We start from the raw sequence: 20,713 nt of genomic DNA, 5'->3' as shown, positions 1-20,713 counted from the left end.
GTTTAATTACAGTGTTTTTCTCTTAGAGACCTTGAAAAATTGGCCATTTTAGGTTTCCTTTGCATGTCTGTATGACGCATGGCTAACTGCTACCTAACAGTATATATGCAATATATGGAGTGTTATTCAGCTGTAAAGAAGAATGAAATTATGTCATTTGCGGGAAAATGGATGAAGCTGAAGATCATCATGTTAGGCAAAATAAGCCAGACTCAGAAAGACAAATATTGCATGTTTTCTCTCATATGCAGAATCCAGACCTAAAAAAGATAAAAAGAAAAAGAACATGAATGTAAAAGGACTGTTGGAGTAGGGAGGGTCCAGGAGGAAGGGGGTTAGCAAAAGGAGAGGGTGAAGATGAACTTAATCAAAGTATATTATATGCATGTATGAAACAGAATAATGAAACACACTGGAAATCATTTAAGGCGGGGATAAGAGTAATAGAAGGGTGAATATGATTCAAGTATATTATATGTATGTAAATATCACAATAAAACCCCTTTGCACAATTAATGTACACTAAAAATGTTTTAAAGATTATTGTGCCTAACTAAAATGATTCAGCAAAAAGTAATATTGTTATTATATACACATATTCAAAGAGAAATATGAAGCAACAGTAGACAAAAAGTTATCAGCTAATTTAGGTAAAGGAGGTAAATGGGCTGTTATTGTACTAATCATGCAACCTTTAAGAAAGCTTTTAAATTTTGATACAACATGTTAATTTCTTGAGTCTATAAGAGTATCACAGTTACACAGGAGAATAGTTTTATTCTGAGGAGATGCAAGTTGTAGTAGTTAGGGGTGAATATCATGTTATCTGCAAATAATTTTTTAGTGATTCAGACAAAAAAGTGCATAAATATATTTTTAAAGTACTTAAACATAAAAACATGTTTAAGTATATAATAAATATAAATGTAAAAAATGGTGAATCTAGTGATAGACAGTATTACTTTGTACTCTTCAACTTTTCTGTGGGCTTGAAATTTTCCAAGTGTGAGGTTAGAGAACATCTGGAACACCTTATCCAAGAATAACAAAAGGACTCCCCCAAAATTCTCTCTCCTCCTGACCTTTCCATATGAAACTACCATAGCCTGACTGGGGGACTAAGAAACACGTTTCCATGCTGCCTCTTTTGGTCTGTTTCTTAAATCTTCTCTTGGAAATATGTTTTGGCTCCCACATCTGAGTCACATGCTTCCTTAGCAAACTAGTTAGCCTCATCAAAGCATTTAGCATACAGTATTGCAATTGTCTGTTCACTTGTCTTCTCCAGCATTTATAAATTCTGAGAACAGGACCTCCAGAACTGGTCTGGAGACAAGAACTATGCATTCAGTAAACAGAATGGACTTCTTGTATGTAAAAAATAAAGGAATTGGGGCTAGCGGAGTTGCTCAAGCGGTAAGAGTGTTGAGGGAATCTCAAGCTGAGACACGGGACACTGAGGCAGTTTAGCAGGAAGCAATGTTTTATTGTGCCGTCACAGACCCAGCAGACTCCTGTCCAGAAGCTAAGCACCAGGCTGGTGGAGTGGCTCAAGTGGTAGAGAACCTGCCTAGCAAGCCCGGCAGAGGCTGAGCACCTATAACAAAGGGGTCTCACCTTGAAAGCAGGTTACAGAAGAGAAAAGCAAAGCTCAATCCACATATGGCTGCATGTGACTTTATTGACTATTTCGTTCCCCCAGTGCTATGTGACCTTCTTCATATTTCAATTTTTTTAAAGTTTTATCTCTCTGCTTTGCCATCCCTTCCCCCTGCCTCATTATCAGAACACAGCCTGTTTCTTTTCTGGTCCTCCTCCCTGCTGCAAGAGCGCCTGCCTAGCAAGCTTGAGGCCCTGAATTCAAACCCCAGTGCTGCCAATAGATAAATAAGTAATAAAGGAATTGGGTTTGATGAGCTACAAGATCCACTGGCGACAAAAACAGATCGAATAATCCCAATCCCAGCTGCGCAGGAAATCCCTTTTTCTCTGCATTGATCTGATTAAAAACCTCTGGTGACCGCTGGAGTTGGGAGAAGCAGAGACTACAATTCCCATGAGCCCTCGGGGCATCACGTGGCGCTTGCGGGGTTCATCAGCGCGTAAGGAGACCGCATTTCCTAGCGTGCTTCAGAACGTCAGAAAGCTGGGAGTCTTTGGTCTCCGTCAGAACTGAGGTAACCCGGTCTAAGCTGCAGGTAGAAAGGGCCCACCGTGAGGTTCCGAGGGGACACGGGGCTCCGACTCCACAAAAAGGACCGAGTTGCACATATCCTGGAGGTTTTTTCAACCTCCAGCTGTTCCTTCCAAATGCCCTTAATAACTGGCGCACCGGGCTCTTTAATCACGCTTTGTCCCTGCACTGCCTGCAGCTGGAAGCCAAATTTACACGTCACACAGCGCTGAGAGCTAAGGCGGGGTCCCAGGTCCCCCAGCCTGGAGTCCCGGCAGGAGCCAGGTGTAGACGTCGGGGAAGTGGGTTGCGGGGAATCCGGGGCGGGTGGTGAAGCTGGACTCTCCGAGCGTGGGGAGGCTTTGACCCTCTCTGTATCTGTTGTAGTGAATGCTGAGTGGGCAGCCGCTCCGGCGCCTGGTCTCCATGGCCACCCAAACCTGTCTGTCCCGGGGCAGCGCGGGATCGGTGACTGTCGGTCCCGTCGAGGCTGCCATCCGCGCGAAGTTGGAGCAAGCCCTGAACCCCGAGGTGCTGGAGCTGCGCAACGAGAGCGGCGGCCACGCCGTCCCACCGGGGAGCGAGACGCATTTCCGCGTGGCCGTGGTGAGCTCTCGTTTTGAGGGACTGAGCCCCCTGCAACGGCACCGGCTGGTCCACGCGGCGCTGTCGGAGGAACTGGCCGGGCCGGTCCACGCTCTGGCCATCCAGGCGCGGACCCCCGCCCAGTGGAGGGAGAACCCTCAGTTGGACACTAGCCCCCCCTGCCAGGGTGGGAGCAAGAAAACTCGAGGGACTCCCTGACCCCAAGAAATGGGAAAGACCAGGATCCGAATGGGCTGGGTGAAAAGAAACTACCTCAATGGCCGTGATTTGTAATGGTGAGGACCCCTGTACATTAAAAGATAAATTATCATGAGATGCATTGCTATGTCCTATGCCTGTGTTGGCTTTTTTGTTTGTTTGTTTTGGTACTGAGGATTGAACCCAGGGCCTCCCACATGCTAGGCCTGCCCCATACCCCTTGAGCCACGCTCCCCACTCGATAATGCCTGTTGAATTGGTGCTGCGGGTGTTCTTGAGAAAAGAAAAATACCTGTAGACCAGGGTGGTCAAAAGTGATTCATGGGGATCTGGGGTGTGACTCAAGTGGTGGAACGCCTGCCTAGCAAGCTTGGGGTCCAGAGTTCAAACGCCAATACTGCCAGAAAAAGGAGGGATTCATAGGAAAGTGAATTAATTGGAGCTCTAAAGAAAAGAGGAAGGTTTTCAGCCAGGACAAAGGACCTGAGCAAAAGCATAGGAGCTGGATTGGGCACTGAGTTATCAGACAAGGCAGGGGTTATAGGCAGACACATTTGAATTTCATATTGAGGAATGCTTGGCTTTTTGATAAGCTTTCATTTCCAAAAAGTATTTGTTTATAACAAAACTTTAAAACAATAAAACACTAAAGCAGTGAAAAGATAAGAACCTAGGGGGAAAAATCATCTATGGGAATAGAAAAAAAGGAGTTAATCTGAGAGCTACTAACATATATATGTATACTACATTTTATATATATAAGCAGCGCCGGCGGCTCACACCTGTAATACTAGAGACTCAGGAGGCAGAGATCAGGAGGATAGTGGCTCCAAGCCAGCCCAGGCAAATCCTATCTCGAAATAATGTATACACATAGGAGTAAATGGAAAAATGATTTTAAAAAAAGGGGGGGTCTGCTGGAGTGGCTCAAAGTGTAGGCCCTGAGTTCAAGCCACAGACCACAAAAAAAAAAAAAAAATGGCAGTGGAGGAAAGGCATGTTGTAATACCAGCAATGAGGAGGCAGGAGTTCAAGGCCAGACTGAGCCCAGTCTCCAAAAAGCCAATAGCTAGCTATGTAACTCAGCGGTCTAACATGTACAAGACCATTGGTTTGATCCCCAGCACTACCCCCCAAAAAAAGGGCAGTGAACTAGAATGAGAGAGGATTCAAAGGTGAGCTGGTGGGCAGTGACTTTCAGATTTCTTCATGGAAGCTTGTTTAAAATGTAGTTTTGAGGTCCCCTCTCTCAAAAAGTTTTCATTCCACAAGTCCAGCACAGTCTGGAGTGTGTATGTCTTAAAAGCACTCAAGAAGATTTGGAGGAAAGTTGGGTCTATTCTTAAGAAATATGATTCCAAGTTTTCAAATTTGGGAGACTTGGAGGGCCTTCCATCTGTGAAAGTGAGGTCAGCGTAGAGAAGTCAATTTAGGAAGTGAGTGTGATATACCTTGTTATTTTGGCCTCCAGATTCAAGAGTTGTTTTTCCACCTCCATTTTACCTTCCCAGGACAGTCAAAGTGAAGTTAGATGTAGGTGAAGATGCAAAGAAGCAGACAGAGCCACTATGGATTTAAGGATTTGTTTCCTTTTATTTTTCATCAATATTTTTCATTTCATTTTTTTCACATCAACAGAGTTGGGTTAAGGGTTCCCCGGGAGAGCAAGGGAGGTGGCTGGGTCTCCCTGGGATGCAGGGAAGAGGGCTACATCCAGCAAATGAAAGGTGGGGAAGGGGACACACACTCATACACTGGGCACTGGAGGAGAAGGCAGTCCTTTGAGCACAGACACCAGAGTTACAGTCACCACTGGTTGGGTGTTACAAAACGCGGGAGTGACCGGAGGATGTGGGCACCAGACGCAGCATGAGGAGGGGGATTTGGAGTTTCTTTTTTGTTATTTTCATTTTTTTTCCTTTTAACTTTTTTAACATTTTACAAACAGCTAAAAACTACAACACATCACGACTACTATGGGGTGGGAGGAGGGCACCAAAGAAAGCAGCCACAGAGTAGGGTGGAACAGGGGCAGTTTAACCTACAGAGGCTATTGTGTGGAAGGGAGAGATGGGGAAACTGAGGCTTCTGGTCCCTGCATTAGGGGTCCTTACTGCCCAACCTCTCCTCTTTGAAAGGAGTTGCTAGGAGGGCCCCTGCCCCAGCTCTTTGTGCTTTTTGATCTGCTGGTTTGACCATATGCCTGGTTTCTTTCCCTTTCCCTCCCCTTCTCCCCTGCCTGCCAGGAGACAGATTGGGTAAGGGAGCAAACTGTGCTCTTTCTGGCTGTGTTATGGTAGGGTGGAGTGGAGTCTCTCCAGAGAGGGCCTATATTGGAGAGAAAGGAAAAAGGCCTTGTCAAGTGCCCTTAGGTCTCCCTAGTCTGCAAGACTCTTATCCCAGCCTGGCCTAGAACTCCTCCCTCCCAGGCCCAACTCAGATAAGATTCAGGAAGGTGCTGCGGGAGGCAGAGATGTGTGTGTGTGTGTGTCCGTTGAAATTACCCTTGGCTTATATTTTAGGACAGAATAGTGGTACCCCCGCCCCATGGCACATACATACACATACATAAGTGTACACACACATCCACACACACAGTCCTGCTGAGCTGCCTCGGAACTTAATATATAAATAAGAACCAGAAAGCTTATTTCATAAAATTCAGGTTTCATACTTATAGCCCAAATTAAGGGGAAAGTGGAGGCCAGAGGGCTGAGGTTTATTGCTACTCCCCCAGCATCCAACGGGAGGTGTGAGAGGGCACCCAAGGCCCTTCCAACTTGAAGAAGTTCTTTTGGTCCATGGTCTACACCCAAGCCCCAGCCCCCAATATAATTGCATACCCGTGGTTTCACCAGGGCCTAGGCAGAGGGAATGAGGGGGAAGGCAGGAAGCCTGATCTGGAACCCCTGGAGCAGGGAAGCAAGGGGCCCTCACTAACACTGGGGGAGAGAAGGTGGGGGCTCAGCCTTCTCTTGTGCAAAGTCAAGGGTGGTAGGAGGTGGGAAGTGCTTCATCCCACAACTGAGATGAAGAAGCCTTCCCTGTAGTCCCTGCCCACGGGATCACACACATGCACACACACACATACACAGCTAAGACACCAAACACAGGAGTGGGGAGTGAGGGCTCTAGGGGCCAGGATGGCAGGGCAGGGAAGGGAAAGAAGGAGCTGTTGGTCTCACAGTATGCCTGCCATCCCCAAAGTCCCAGAGACCCGCCCCCCTCACTGCAGCACCTGCCCCCGGGTCTCAGGTAGCTTCAGGGCCAGAGAGCTGCCAAGGGCAAGGGCAGCTGAGGCAAAGAGGATGGGGGCAGCCTTGGTGATTCCCACAAAGGATGTGAAGATGCTGATCCCCAGCACAGCTGCCAGTTTACAAAGGGCATTCAGGAAGCCGAAGGCTGTGGTTCTGCTCAGGAGTCCCCCCGGTGCCATGTCAAGGTCAGGGCCAAGGCCAAGGAAGGACACAAAGGAAGGGAAATGAAGTGAAGAAAGATGGCAGGCAGTGTTGAAGAAGGAGGGAAGAATGCAGAGATCAGAGAGAGAATGAACATCAGAGAATATGGATGAATTGGGAGACATGGGAAAAAGAAGACCAAAAGTAAGTTAATACTGCAAGGATTGGATACAAAAGCTACCAGCTTTTAGAGGAGAAATTCAGTAGGAACATGTGTCTTCCTACCCCTAAAGACATTCTTCCCATCCCCCTTACCCATTTCTCCTCTGCCCCCACCACTCAACTACCTCTTGTCCGAAGGGTAGAGTTCAACAGTCAACACATCCAGAGAATTCCAGGATGCAATGCTGACACCCCCAAAAAGGCAAAGCAGAGCAATCATGGCTGACTCGCTATTCCCAAAAGATAGGAAGAAGCAGGAGACACAGGACATCACACTGGAGCCAGCTGGAGTCAGGAGAGGAGAAAGCAATGAAGCCCACCCATGACCCAGCTGTTGCTATCAGCAAGCTTTCAGACAGCCCCAGGCGAGACTCTTTTTCCCCACATAGCCAAAAAGAAGGCTTTTCATTAGTCCACACCCTCCCTTGTAATTGTTTATGAACAATATCAATAAGAACAGTTCACTCAATGCCAACATGGGCCAAGCAGCTTGATGCTTTTCATGTATGGTTCTAATGCATCAATCCTATGAGCCAGATATTATTATCAATCCTGTGTGACAGACAACAACAGGGTGCATAAAGGGTAAGTAACTTGCCCACGGCAGGTGGTGACGTTGAAATTCAAACCAATAACCTCAAAGCCTATGCCCTACCCACTTGTTATTCTGCCTACTTCCTTAACCTCCTAGAGAAACTTCATGCCAGGCCCACCCCATTCTACAGAAAACACGAGAGGGAGACACTCTCTAGTTAGTCTCTATCACAGCTCAAAGTGAAAAACCTACTGACAGTCTCCCCCAGCCTCTGGCTCCCCGCATCGGGGTTCTGCCCGGTCACCACACAGCCTCTCATCCTTACCGAGCATTCTGAGCCTGCCAATCTTGTCCATGAGCAGGGCAGACACGATATTCCCAGGAAGCACAGCCAGAGTCCCCAAGAAGCTGACAAAGTACACCATGTAGGCACCTTCGCCTGTTCCTGTCACATCCAGCGGGCAGCCCTCCTTATTGTGCAGGAATGTACTGTTTACCAGACGGCTGTTCACAAACTTGTACTCAAACAGGTCTGGAGGTGAAGGACAAGACACACAGGCAGCCACAGCAAATGTTAGGGAAACTGTACTGTTTATGGCTCAGGGCTCTGCATTTGTGGAAGTGAGCAGTGTGTGGCATGGGGAGGGGAGATACTCTTTACAAAACACTGAGTAATATCATCATTGGAACTTGGAACCTTTATGGCAGAAAATGACTGTAATCTCTCAAACAGTGTGGCTGCTTCCAAGATTTCCCTCTCGTTCATTTTTTTGAACACCTGAGCAGGCTATATACAGTAGCAATGCTATGAGTCTAGGAAATGTTTCTGAGAAAAATATTTTTAAAAGTCCTAGCCACTATTATTTTTCTGCAATGTGGGAAAAGTTCATCCAGTACTCCATTTAGAAGTGGGAAACCTCAGTCTAATGCACAAAGCCAGCATTTCATGTGCATATAGTTTGAAAATCACTGCTAAAGACGCAGATTAATGCAATGACTCTCAACCTTTTCAACCATTAAATATTTCTTTTATTATTTTTCTTTTCCCCAAGGACTCTGTTTTGCATTATTTTTTGCCCTCTTCAAAAAATGCATTAATAAGCCAGATGCCAATGGCTCATGCCTATAATCCAAGCTACTCAAAAGGCAGAGATCAGGAGGATCGAGGCTCAAAGCCAACTGGGCAAATAGTTCATGAGACCCTGTCTTGAAATAGCTAACACAAAAAAAGCTGGTGGAGTGGCTCAAGGTGTAGGCACCTTTTTTTTGTACCGCAAAAAAAAAAAAAAAAAAGCTATTACTGCACTGAGTTATTATATAATTCCAGTCCAAGACAAAGAAACTTAAAGTTTTGTCAGACAGTCTATCACAGGAAAATGTCCAATGTCCATTGGATTTTCCAAGTTATTGGTGGTAGCCAGTAAGCTCCCATATCACCTTCCCACAGGGCTCCAGAGGGCTCTCAGCTTGAAAACTGTAAGCTAGTGAATGAGGAAGGGTGCTCCTCCCCTCAGGCTGACCCCACAAGCCACCCCACCTTACCAGTGTTATAGAACACAGTGTTGATGAACGTGCAGTTGCGGAAGAATGTGTTGCTGGATGTGACATCCTCAAAATAACACTCTTCGAACAGGGAATCCTCAAAGGACACTGACTTCAAACGCAGCCCAATGAACCTGTAAGGCCGGGATGATGAGACCCTTTCCCCCATCCTCATCCCCTCCTCCAAGATTCCCTCCCTTAATGAAGTAATGGGCAACGCAGCACTGAGGATAAACTGCTGGTCTTTGCCCCAAACTACCATGTCTTGAACTTCCAGACTCATCAAAAAGACAAGAAGTACAAGGGACAGGGGAGGAGTGAGGTTTAAATGTCCCCACATACTTGTCATTGAAGTACTGCCCCCCTCGATGGATCTGATTCTCCAGTGTGAAGTTAAAAGTCACATGCTCTACACGTTCCCCAGGAAACACTTTTGTGCGGGCTGCATAGTCCACCGCCTGGAGATGGCGGATCATGTCAGGAAACCAGACAGTCAGGCCATAGTAGCTGAAATCAAAAATAGTGAAACCAGACAGGGCATATTAGAGATTAGAACCAGGCAGTGCAGAGTGAAGAAGAAACAGTCAGACCATATCAGGAACTTGCTGGCTTCCAGGCTCATCTCACACTTCTCCCTTCCCAACTGCTGTGGTTCTGGGAACTTCCACATCTTCTATACCACCTACCATATTCTTTCTTACCTCTCAAACATCTTCTCTTCCCTCTGCCTAAAACACTACTCCCCAAGCCCACCCCTCAGCCTGCCTAACTCGTATTCACTCTTGAGGACTTAGATCCCCACTCCCCAAGTCCCAAAGGTTCCCATATTACTATTCCCTTCCCCCACCATAGCACCATCACACTGCTTTATAGCTAGTTTTATCTATCTCTGACCAAAATGTAAACTCCATGAATACTGAGACACATGTACTTCATCACAGCACACTACCTACACAGAATGGTAGGTCAACCTGAAATACAAGTGCATTGAATGAAAACAGTAGAGAGGACCTCAGTGGAGCATCAGGTGGGATCTAACACCTTCCCTCATTATACATCCACTTCATTTCCTATTTCTCCACTTCTCTTCCAGCCCCCACATATAACCACAACCACCACATACCACCCACCCAACCAACCCTCTCACCTGAATGACATGGTGAACCATACACCCATCATCATCAGAGTGATACGTCGATATTCTGGTCCAAAACAGGAGAGGAAATTCCCCCAGACCTACAAGGCACAAAGCGAAGGCAGAGATGGCTGCACTAATTCCTAGTACCCATCCATCCCCATTTTTCTGCCCTTCCACTTCCCTTCAGTTCACCTTTGCCCCTCACACAGTCTCAAGCCTTGCCTTCTCTACCTCTCCCACTCCCTTCTCTGTCTCCACCACTGCATCCCCCATTACCTGCCCCCCCAGGCTCAAGGCCCGGACCCCCCAACGCTGGTACCAGGTCCCTGTGTCCGACTGGATCTCAATCAATTCATCCTCCTGATGAATCGTTTTAATGTGGGTAACCTGGGGTCAAAAGAAGGGGGAGTAGTCACATACTCTGCATTTCACAACCCCCTCCAAGTACCTTAGTTTCCCTGTAGTAGCAAAATGGGAGGCATGAGTGGATGTAATCCTTGAGAATGGCATCAAGGAAGAATGCAACCTGAGCTGTCTAGGAAGGTGGGATGCATATGGAAAGGGGTCAAGTGGGGGCTGGGGTTGCCAGGGCTTGGGGGTTTGAATGGGAAGGGCTGTAGCTTACTGAGAAGACTCGCTCAGGATGCCCCTTGGCTCGCATGTTGGTGTCATGAACCTGCTTCAGCACCATCCAGGCGTCATCATGCTTCCCGTTCTAGAGACACAGACACAATCCCAGCATCTAAGTCACACCTTCCAGACTCAGGGTTACAGACCCTCCCTAAATCTGGCTTCTGGAGTCCCAAAACACAAAACCAAGTAGGAATCTAATTTGAGGTATAAAGTCAGGTCAAAGGTCCCCGGTTAAACACATTCTCGGGCTTCACCCACAAAACATCTCTGGAGATGCATTCTAAGATAAAGGAAACAAGATAAAGTTTGGACCCTTGAGGAAGGAAAGCAGCCACACAGGATCACAACAAATCCACAGTGAGTATTTAAACACAGGAGCCCCTGCTGCCCTCCCTACCCTACCCTGCCCAGGGCAGCCCCATTCACCTCTAAGAAGAAGCGAGGGCTCTCAGGCTGCGTGGTCAGAGCCCCAATGGCAAACACTGAAGGAAAGGCGCAGACGAGAACAAAGACCCTCCAGCTATGGAACTGGTAAGCAGAACCCATCTGAAAACTCCACCCTGGCAAAGACAGTCACAGCATCATCAGGGAGGCCAGAAGCTGGGGGCTTCTACCACAAGGAGCACAGGTAAGAAGGGAGGAGAGTGAGTCTGAGGGGGAGGGGTCCTATGGGCTGCTCACCATAGTGGGGGATGATGGCCCAGGCCATAGCAGCTGCATACACTCCGCCAATCATCCAAAACATGCAGAGCCAGCTCAAATGCTCTCCACGTTTCTCCTGGGCCAGAAACTCCGAAAAGTAGGAGAAGACAATGGGGATGGACCCTCCAATCCTAGAGGACATTTCAAGAATTCAGCATCAGAAAATGGCCATGTTCCTGATATCATGCCCCAGTGCTCCGGATCCCCATCACCCTACATCTTCCACACCTTTCTAAGAGACTCTGTCTTACACATAACACCCTATAAACTCTTACCACCAGCCAACAAGCACCCATTCTTTTTGGGGGAGGGGAGGTTTGAACTCAGGGCCTCACACTTACAAGGCAGGCACTCTACTACTTGAGCCACTCCACCAGCCCTGTTTTATGTTGGGTATTTTTGAGATAGGGTCTCATGAACTATTTGCCCAGGACTGGCTTTGACAATTCTCCTGGTCTCTGCCTCCTAAGTAGCTAGGATTACAGGCGTAAGCCACAAGTGCCTGACTAAGCATCCATTCTTGGGAAATAGGCCACTAGGTTTCAAGGGAAGGGAAGGAACAAACATTAAATCTTTATGGAGATAGGAGAGAGGGAAGATAACTGAAGAAAAAGGAAAATCCCCTGAGGAAAAAGATGAGCAAGGAAGAATGTGAGGGTAAGTGTTGTGCAAAGAGGCCAGGCAAGAGTTCAGAGATGAGGCAGCATTACTGAAAACCTGCCAGTGCCTGGGAAAGTGCAGACACAAGTAGCTCAAGCCTTCAGATTCTAGCCAAGTTGGGTGTTAGCAAGATTTATTGTTGAGCCAGGCCCCAGTGGCTCACGCCTATAATCCTAGCTACTAGGGAGGCAGAGATCAGTAGGATCGTGGTTCAAAGGCAACCCAGGCAAATAGTTTGTGAGACCCTATTTCAAAAAAATCCCATCACAAACAGAAAAAAAAAAAAAAAAAAAGGCTGGCAGAGTGGCTCAAGGTGTAGGCACTGAGTTCAAGCCCCAGTACTGCAAAAAATAATAATAATAATAATAATAATTGTCAAACACAGGAAATAGGTAGACTCTAGGAGGGGGTAACTCTAGGATCCACAGGAGTCCAGGAGTGAGGTCAAAGTCCACTAGGCCTCCTTGTAGAGACAAGCTCAGAGAGAGAACTAGAGGTGGGGTGGAAGACTCAGGAGTGGGTCAGATATGGAATGATATTCTGAATGGCAGCAGGCAGGCCCTGGACAGGGGGAAGCTGGCCTAAAGACGTTAGGCCAAGAGAGAAATTCATTCATTTATTCAATTCACATATATTTAAGGTGTACCTCATGTGCCTGGCACTATCACAAGTCCCAAAAATGTAGCAGTGACCAAGGTACAGTTATGTCTTCAAGAGACTTAGGATGCAGATACTCACCCAACCCCAGAAAGGAGCCGACAGAAGAGAAAAGTGCCATAACCCTGGACGAAAGATGAGAAGAAGGCAAAGATGCTGTTGACTGAGAGTGAGATGAGTAGACACTGTCTCCGACCCAGCCGATCAGCCAGACCTCCCCAGAGGAAGGCTCCCACCATCATTCCTAGATAGACGATGAGACCTGCCGGGAGGAGGAGATCAGAGACAGGAAGGGTATGAGCAGACACCCCTCAATTCTCCCAACAGCTGAGCATTACAGAAACTGAAACTGCAGCAGAATGGATCAAGGATCCATTCTAGAAGAACTTCTAGAAGCTAAGTCTACCCAGAGATAAGTGAGTGAGAGAAGATGAACTGTGTTGTGAGCAAAGATGGAAAGTCAGCTCTATAGGTTAGGGGTTCAAAGGCAGATATGGAAGGACCCCAGAACTAGATGGAACTATATATTCATATATTCTCTATCTCTCCCTCCCCCTCTTTCATTTCTTACCCTCTCAGTCATATATACATACATACATACACACTCACACATGACCCCCCATTCCTGGCTCACCTAAAAGGAATGGATCTGCCTAGATTCCCAGAACCTTCCTGGGCCCTCTCTACCCTCCCTGTTCCCCCCCCCACCCCCCACCCCGGTAGGAATGAAGTTTGAACTCAGGGATTCGCCCTTGCAAAGGATTGGTTCACAAAACAGGTGCTCCACTGCTTGAGACACACCTCCAGTCCATTTTACCCTGGACGGAGTCTCATGAACTATTTGCCCAGTCTGGTCTTGAACCTTGATCCTCCTGATCTCAGCCTCCTGAGTAGCTAGGATTATAGGCCTGAGCCATCAGTGCTTTGATTTTCTCAAAGCAGTAGGGGGTCTCTTGTTCTGTGGGAAGGGGCTCCAATTACTTTAATCTTCCCAGGAAATCTCCCCACAGTCTGTTCCTTACTTTTTCCAGTCTCAATACTTCTCATCCCAAAACTCCCCAGTTTATTGCCTTCTTGATAAAATCAGACCTGGAAGTGATCATCTACTCCAAAAACTTTACATTGTATCCATGCCCAAACCAAACCCCATGTGAAGAGCCCTGTCCAAGGGAGAGCAAGCCCAGACCCTTTTATCAGTGAGTTTAGAGGGTTTCCCTCTTCAGGATCCCTAACAGGGAAGATCATCAGAGGCTACCCCCTGGTCCTAGGACATCCCAACTCTCAAGAGTCCCAAACCCCACAACCCCAAACTAACCTTCCCAATTTATACTAGGGAGTTTGAACACTGACCTCTTATTCCCCAATAAGAGAAAGGAAACAAGATAAGAGAAAAGGCTACAAAGAAACATTGCTCAGTGGCCCAACCCACCATGGCCACATGCTACAAAACTGAGCAAACCACCCCTACCTAGCCACTAGTCCAAGCCCCAGTCTAGCTGCCCTACCCTAAATCCCACTTTCACAAACAACTTTAGAAGATGTGTATGAGGCGGCAGTGTGTAGAGGAACCCTGGGCCCTCTGAGGACATCTTGGAAGCAGGTCCTAAGGCCCCAGAGGGAAGAATGGGGCAGGAACAAGGGTGTTTCTAGAGTTGGGAGCAAGATAGGTTTGGAGTGCCCCTGGTGTTTCTTACCCAGCATGCCTTTGTTGGAGTCAGACAGGCACATATCTTTCTCAGCACTGGGCAGCACAAAGCCCACCACAAAGACTTCAACACCATCAGCCATCAGTGCCAGACCAAGCACGAAATAGAGTGTCCACTGGAAGCGGCCATGGCCACACTCCCGTAGGATGGCTTCATATTGCTGGGCCAGTTCTTCCCGTTCTTTCCGCCGCTGAGCCTCCCCCCGGCCCCCAGGGGGACCCTCCCCATCACTCAAACCCCCTCTTACTCCAGCCAGGGGTGCCCCATCTGCCATCCGTTCACTTTTGCCCCCAGACTCTGCCCGGGGGATACCCTGATATTCCCCCTCGTAGATCTCATCATCCTCATCATGGCCCTCGGTGGCGTCACTAGATGCACCACCCTCCTCCTCATCCTGGGCCCCTTCTCCACGGTAATAGCCATCAGCAGGGACGGGGAAGTCATCATCATCCTCCTCCTCCTCAAAGCGGGAATAGGATCTGCGGGAATACTCGCCCTGGACTCTGTCCAGGCCCTTCACCACCTTCTTGGCTGCATGCTTCTTGACTTCCTTGGCAATGTCTTTGGCCCCACGGATGAAGGCTGCCCGGTCTCTGAAGCCTTCTTCCATAATGAGGCCTTGAGGCACTTCACCAGATCTGCCCCACTCTCTTCTTTTTCAACTTTTTGCTCAAGGACTTGTGGCGTCAAGAAGACCTCTCCTGAAACACTTTCCAGTACCTTCGGGCTCAGAACAAGAGAAAATAGGACCTGACCAGTGAGTATCTAGAAGGGAAAGTGAAGGAAAAGAGCTTTGGTCTGCACTTGATTCAGTGGGGTGAGTGGGGCAGGGAGAGGAGGAGGGAGTCAATGGGAAGAGAAGGGGGAGCCAGGTTGATGAGGTTAAGCTGGGGAGCCAGGATAACTCAGGAAGGGTTGCCTATTCTCTTCCAAGAATCGCTGAAGACCTAGGGAAAAAAAGAGAAAAAGGAAGTTGTTAGTCCTAGGATTGTGAAGAATATAAATATAAAATCCCTTTCAACTCAAAGCCCCACCTGAATTATGTTGTGCAGAGATGGTCTCTTTGCTTCAGGGTACCACTCGGTACATAGTTGTCTGCGCCAACTGAGGGTCATTTCAATATAACTTCCCTTACTTATAACTTGGAGATCAGGCCCATGAGATTTGCTAGTCACAGTCACCTACCCTGAGCCCTCCCCTAACACACATACACACACCTACATCAAGTTACAATCCCTTGCTTTATCCACAATCTACAACGAAAAAACAGGGTGTTACACAAGTGATAGAAAACTTTCCTAGCAAGTGTGATGCCCTGAGTTCAATCCTTAGTTACCTCAAAAAAAAAAAAGAGAAACAAGAATCCCCTGTTCCAGTATGATCAGGGATCCCTGTCCAGTGGAGCTTGGGGAAGATGTGTAGGAGATAGTTGAGCTCTCCAACCTGATAAATCTGAAGGTGAGGCTCCAGAGTCCTTCACTCAGATTCTAAATTTATAGGCCTCTCAACGAGGACCTTCTCCCAACATAGCCTCATGGATACAAGCTCAGCTTCCAGAGTCAGACAGACATGGGTTTGACTTCATGCTTTAGTATTCACTAGCTAAGTGAGCACAGGCATGTTTCTGCACACCTCAGCCTAAGCTTCCTTATTTAAAAATAGAAAACTCAGGATTAAATGAGATAATATATACTCCTTACCACAGTAGCTGGCACAAAAAAGTGATGAATATTAGCTCTGTGGTGATAGTGATACAGTGATCCCAAAACAAAAGCTATCTCTGGATGTTCTTTAGGATGAGCAGAAGGGGACACTGTCAAGTAGAATGCTGGTTAGGTGCAAAGCACATGACAGGTAGATCACCTAAGTTGAGGGCCAAACTGCTCTCAGGGAGTTACTTAACCTCTCTAAGCCTCAGTGTCCTTATATTTATTTAACTTGAAGATAATTAAATTGGGAGAATCTTTAGTTCTCAGTCAGTGTGAAAATTTAATCCCCCAGTAGATATTCTATGCATACTAGTTTCCCTCCTTCCTATTATACGGAAAGTGGAAAAGAAGTCTGAAGGGTTCAGACTTAGATACTGCTGCCCAGTATCCTCCTATGAGCCCTCCTTCTGTGTTTGAACTCATCCCAACAGCTGGGCCCACATTATCTTCCTCCAGACCAGTAAGGGAAGAAGACCCAAAAAAGGGAGACTTGGAACCTGAGTAGAATGGACAAGAGGGAAGGTCAAAAGCTAATAAAGAGGTGATGACTGGCTGCTGCCACCTTTCTTCAGAATGTCATATGTGGGCCCCCTTTCACTGGTGGGGATAGGAATGGAAATGACTGATCAAGTTCACACATTTCTAATGTGAGGGTCTAAGATCAATAGTTGTACCTCATTCCTCCAAAGCCTCCCTTCCTAATCCCCCTTAATCCTTTCTGCTGCTCCAGGAATCAAGGAAAAAGGAGTCCATGAATACCGCATTGCGTAGGTGGCTGATGGAGAATGAAGGGGGCTTTGGGCCTCCCCCCCAAAAAAAAGGTATCCTCCAAAGGGAGGCATAGAGACCTCCTTCTTCATAAATACAGAGTATACAGGCCTAGAGTCAGATCAGAGATATTCCCCTAAAAATATCCTGCCTTCTTCTGCTCCCACCCATCAGAGCCTTCATTAAACATAACACACACATACATACAATGTAGTCCTGGTAGAAGAGGGTAAGTTATGCTGTATGATTCAGAGAGAAACACTGGCAAGCACAGCCTCAGCCCCTCAGGACAGATGTGAGCAATGGACCACAGTGACCAGAAGCAGTGACCCCTATGTCACCTTCTTTTCTTCATGGTTCAGTACCCAACCATCCTCCATGAAAGAGAGGGAACTGTGGAATCCCCTCTGTGCAAGGCAATTTGCATTCCTTTCCTTTCTTTCCCAACCAGGATCTCCCCCAAACCTGAAGGAAGCAGATGGACCCACCAGGAGCATGCCCGATGTTTGCTGACAATGTTTACCCCTGAGAGGTACATACAGGGTAGAAAAGGCTCCCACAGCCACAGCAGTGGCTCAACAGCCGCTCCCCCAGGGCCAACAAGCCCATGGGGCGAGAGAAAGAAGACAAATTCTTTGAGCTGGTGAGGAAGTGGTGCTATTTTTAGCCCCCAAAGCAGCACAGAATGGCTAAGCCTGTAGAAGAGAGACAACACTTGGAGAAGTGGAGGTTAAAGGAGACAAGATTTGGGTTTTCAGAGTCCATTAAGACTGGCTGGCTTTGCCTGATTAGAAAAATGCGCCCATGGGATTTTCTGCAGAGGGTAGAAAGGGCGAACAGGGGGACTCCTGAGCAACTGCTTCCTTTCAGGACAACTCGACCCTGGATGAGAGAAGGGTCCAAAACTGCCCAAATCAAAGTCTCTGTCTCTGGGGGGGGTGGGGGGCTACCTAGCCCAGGTCATTAAGCTGTCACTTATTAAAACATCCGGGAGCGGAAAGGGGTGGAGGGCAAAATGGGGGTAGGATGTGGGAGGTGCCAGAACTCCCTTCCCCATTACAGCTGGATGATTCAGCCTCAGCCCCTACCCCAGGACCAACAAGGCTGAGTCTCCTCTCCTCACATCCTACCCCTGAGTTAGGAAAATGGGAGCATCCAGTTTTGAGGGAGAGAAAAAATGAAGGTGTCAGCTGAAAATGCAGACGGGGGAATGAACACGGCAGAGTCAGGGACGCAGGGAGAAACCTCCACACGCACAGGCTCAGAGACCAGCATTTGTGGCAACCTCCCCCCATCTTGCCTCAGCTCTGGTGTAAGGGACCGAGTCCCTAGAATTGACTAAATTGCTCCTTGGAGCGCTTCCCCACCCTTGGTCCTGCTGCTGGACAAGTGCCCACCATCACTCAACACCCCTCCCCCCAGTAATTACCTCCAGCCCCTCCCCCCATCCGTGTTCCCACCACCTGGTCGTTTATCATCTCAGCCTCCCCCAAGGTTTCCATTCTTTATTCCCCTTCCCTCCATCCTTCACCTGCCCTCCCCCCACCCACCCAAGTCCAGGCAAGCTGACTGAGGCAGCATCCACTCTCTGGGCCCAGCCAAGGTCATTTATCATTCATCCTGGGCGGGGGCGGGGGGGGGGAGAAGGGGAATGGAGGAGCGGGGAGGCGGGGAAGGTGAGGAAGGGACTGGAGTTTGGGGACCCCCATCTTTCCTAACAATCCCTCACCAGGTTAATCTCCAATGAGTGTAGTGGAGACTTGGTTAAGGTAGAGAAAAACACCCCTCCTCCCCCTTTATAGATACATACATATGTATGTATGCATATGTGCACATATATGTGTGTATATCCTGAACCGCCCAACAGCTGAAATAAGTGTCCATTCCCCAAACCACCACCGAACCCCCCGAGCCCCAGGATGGTCACCCTCCCCATAAGCAAAGCATCGGAGAATAAAATGGCTGCAAGGCAAGAATGCTTCTGCCAGGGGCGGGGTGGAGGTGAGAGACTGAGAGAGGGGTCTCACCTGGGCTGGGTTCCCCGGGTAAGGGAGTCCCGGGTAAGGGCGGGGGTCGGCGCGGGCCTGAGGCAGCAGCGGCGACTGCTCCGGGTACCAGGGGGAGAGGCACTGCAGACCTGCCCCCCCATCACGCTCCGGCCCCGCCTCCGACTCCGCCCCCGCGCCGCTGAGCATCGGGAGACACCATTGGCGGGGGGAGGGAGGGGTAGGGGGCCGAAAGAAAAGAGGATGGGGAGGGGACTCGGGGCACAGTGAGAAATGATGAAGGGGCTGGAAGGGGTTTATCGCAGGGACAACTGGAAACGACACAGCCTTTCCCAGCCCCTTCCTAGCAAAAGATGAAAATGAGGAAGGCAAGTAGGGAGACAGAAAGAGAGGTGGTGTGGCAGCCTCAGGATGGCAACACCCATTGCATAGGGCAGCCACGTTAGGACCAGACCCACCTTCCCCTCGAAGGTGGCTGATTGGCAACTCTCCACCCCGCCCTAAAGAGAAGCAAATATCCACCTTTAATCATTTATTAGAAACTCCCCACCCACCTTCTTGCGAGGGTCAGAGGGCTGATGGAGAATTTTGCCGTCCAGGGACTTTCCTGGAACTTCTACTGACATCTTAGAACTACCCCAGTTTGTAAGAGGCAGTGGGCTCCAGCTCTCTTGCTGGAGACTCTCTCCAGTTTCTTCTCCCCAGTAAATCCTGTGCTGATGTATTAAACCATCTCCCGCGTGTCCTCCCATGCCTCTTTTTCAGTCTAACTTCTGGTGCTGAAACCCAGGACTGGGCTTCATCTCCTCGTCTCTCTCTCCAGACCTCTTTGAGACTAACATCTCTCTCTCCTTGCATTTCAGTCTAACATGCCTTTTTTCGGTCTTAACTACTCAGGAGTTTCTGGGATTCTTGCTACCTTCAAAATACCTCCCTTCTCCATGGCTCCCAGCCAAATTCCTTTCCCACCACCCTTTCTCACATCCAGAGTACTCAGATTCCAACTTTACCCAGATGTTTTAGAGAAAACAGAGATAACAATAACAAGTGAATTGGTTCGTTTATTCCTTGCATCTTTCCTTTGACCCTGTACTAATAACCTGGACTCACAGATCCAAGACATGCCACTTGGTGACATCTGATGACCATCCTGCTCTAGGACTAAAAGAGTATGTGCTGATTTTGAATGTGCCTATTCTAGGTAATCCTGAATGTGTATTCTAGGTAAGACCTTAGAATATTCTGGACAGAACCCTGACCAAGGGCCCTGACCTGGTTTGTTACTACTAACACTGTTGGCTCCTGGAGCCACATTTCCTGCCTCTGTGAACCTCTCCTTTCTATGGAAAATGAGGTGTCTTGGACTAGATGCTGTATCAGGTCTTTTTCAGATATAATACTGTATGATTCTGTTTTGCTAAATGTGGAGGTTTCAGAATGTTGGGATAGGCTGGCAGCCTATGTCCCAAGAGATCTCATAAATGACATTTGACACGCTAAATTTACCAAGGATAAGGATATGGGCCTGAACTTGTAGGCTCCAATGCTAGACTTTGGAAATAGTTGTACCAACAACATTCCAATTTGCAGAACTATAAAGCCACAATACATAAATATTAACTTTCCACAAAAACTGAATTGTCACTGAGACTGAAAACTCATGTCTACATGTCCTGTACATTTTCTCCCTGAAGCCAGATCACAATCATGTCAATGGATAATGCACAATGGCATAACCAAATAAAGAGGACTTGTATCTTTAATGGCATCTGGCCATCCCCAATAAGGCGTCATGCCAATGGGTCTAAACTCTTCTTGGCATCAACTCTCTACCTCCACCTCTACACTCTGGGCAGCCTTGCCAGTGCTCCTGGACTACTCTAAATCTATGGCTGAAGCACTCTTTCCAGGATGGTAATTGGAATGGCTCCTGCCCACAAGGACCTCAGGGACTCTCCCTTTACTAAGCTTTCATTGATGATCCTTCTTCAGGTTAATACATTCTTTATTTAAATGTTTATTATTTCCAATTATGTTATAGCCTAGTTTTGCTGGCAGGA

At 47.9% G+C, this 20,713-nt stretch overlaps 2 protein-coding genes across 5 annotated transcripts; one reads left to right on the top strand and one right to left on the bottom strand.

Annotated features, from left to right (window-relative positions):
• Positions 1-2,070: 2,070 nt before the first annotated feature.
• Bola1 (bolA family member 1) lies at positions 2,071-3,092 on the top strand. 4 transcript variants are annotated; one of them, XM_020153353.2, is made up of 2 exons: positions 2,071-2,177; positions 2,561-3,092. In XM_020153353.2, the coding sequence occupies exon 2, from the start codon at positions 2,564-2,566 to the stop codon at positions 2,975-2,977; it is 414 nt and encodes a 137-aa protein (XP_020008942.1). In that variant the 5' UTR covers positions 2,071-2,177; positions 2,561-2,563; the 3' UTR covers positions 2,978-3,092. The 4 variants fall into 4 exon arrangements, with proteins under 4 accessions (XP_020008942.1, XP_020008945.1, XP_020008943.1 ...); XM_020153356.2 differs by having other exon boundaries at positions 2,110-2,198; XM_020153354.2 differs by lacking the exon at positions 2,071-2,177 and adding an exon at positions 2,205-2,458.
• Positions 3,093-4,546: 1,454 nt separating this feature from the next.
• On the bottom strand, positions 4,547-18,832 carry Sv2a (synaptic vesicle glycoprotein 2A). The gene is made up of 13 exons (XM_020153290.2): positions 18,675-18,832; positions 14,159-15,117; positions 12,546-12,726; positions 11,127-11,278; positions 10,872-11,005; positions 10,438-10,527; positions 10,089-10,199; positions 9,822-9,910; positions 9,017-9,181; positions 8,675-8,808; positions 7,458-7,664; positions 6,723-6,882; positions 4,547-6,387 (listed from the first exon to the last, which is right to left on the bottom strand). Exons 2-13 carry the CDS (start codon positions 14,778-14,780, stop codon positions 6,204-6,206), a joined length of 2,229 nt encoding a protein of 742 aa, XP_020008879.1. The 5' UTR covers positions 14,781-15,117; positions 18,675-18,832; the 3' UTR covers positions 4,547-6,203.
• Positions 18,833-20,713: the final 1,881 nt, after the last annotated feature.

The sequence above is a fragment of the Castor canadensis genome, chromosome 11 (assembly GCF_047511655.1).
Source record: "Castor canadensis chromosome 11, mCasCan1.hap1v2, whole genome shotgun sequence".
Lineage (NCBI taxonomy): Eukaryota > Metazoa > Chordata > Mammalia > Rodentia > Castoridae > Castor > Castor canadensis.
The sequence above is the reverse complement of the archived record's forward strand: the minus strand, read 5'-3'. Positions and strand labels throughout refer to the sequence as shown.

Coding starts and splice junctions, on each gene's coding strand:
- Bola1 (XM_020153353.2), top strand. CDS start 2,564: ATGCTGAGTGGGCAGCCGCTCCGGCGCCTGGTCTCCATGGCCACCCAA.
- Sv2a (XM_020153290.2), bottom strand. CDS start 14,780: ATGGAAGAAGGCTTCAGAGACCGGGCAGCCTTCATCCGTGGGGCCAAA. Junction 11,006..11,126: donor GGCCATCATCCCCCACTATG/GTGAGCAGCCCA, acceptor TGTCTTTGCCAG/GGTGGAGTTTTCAGATGGGT. Junction 9,911..10,088: donor CCTTGAGCCTGGGGGGGCAG/GTAATGGGGGAT, acceptor TGTGCCTTGTAG/GTCTGGGGGAATTTCCTCTC.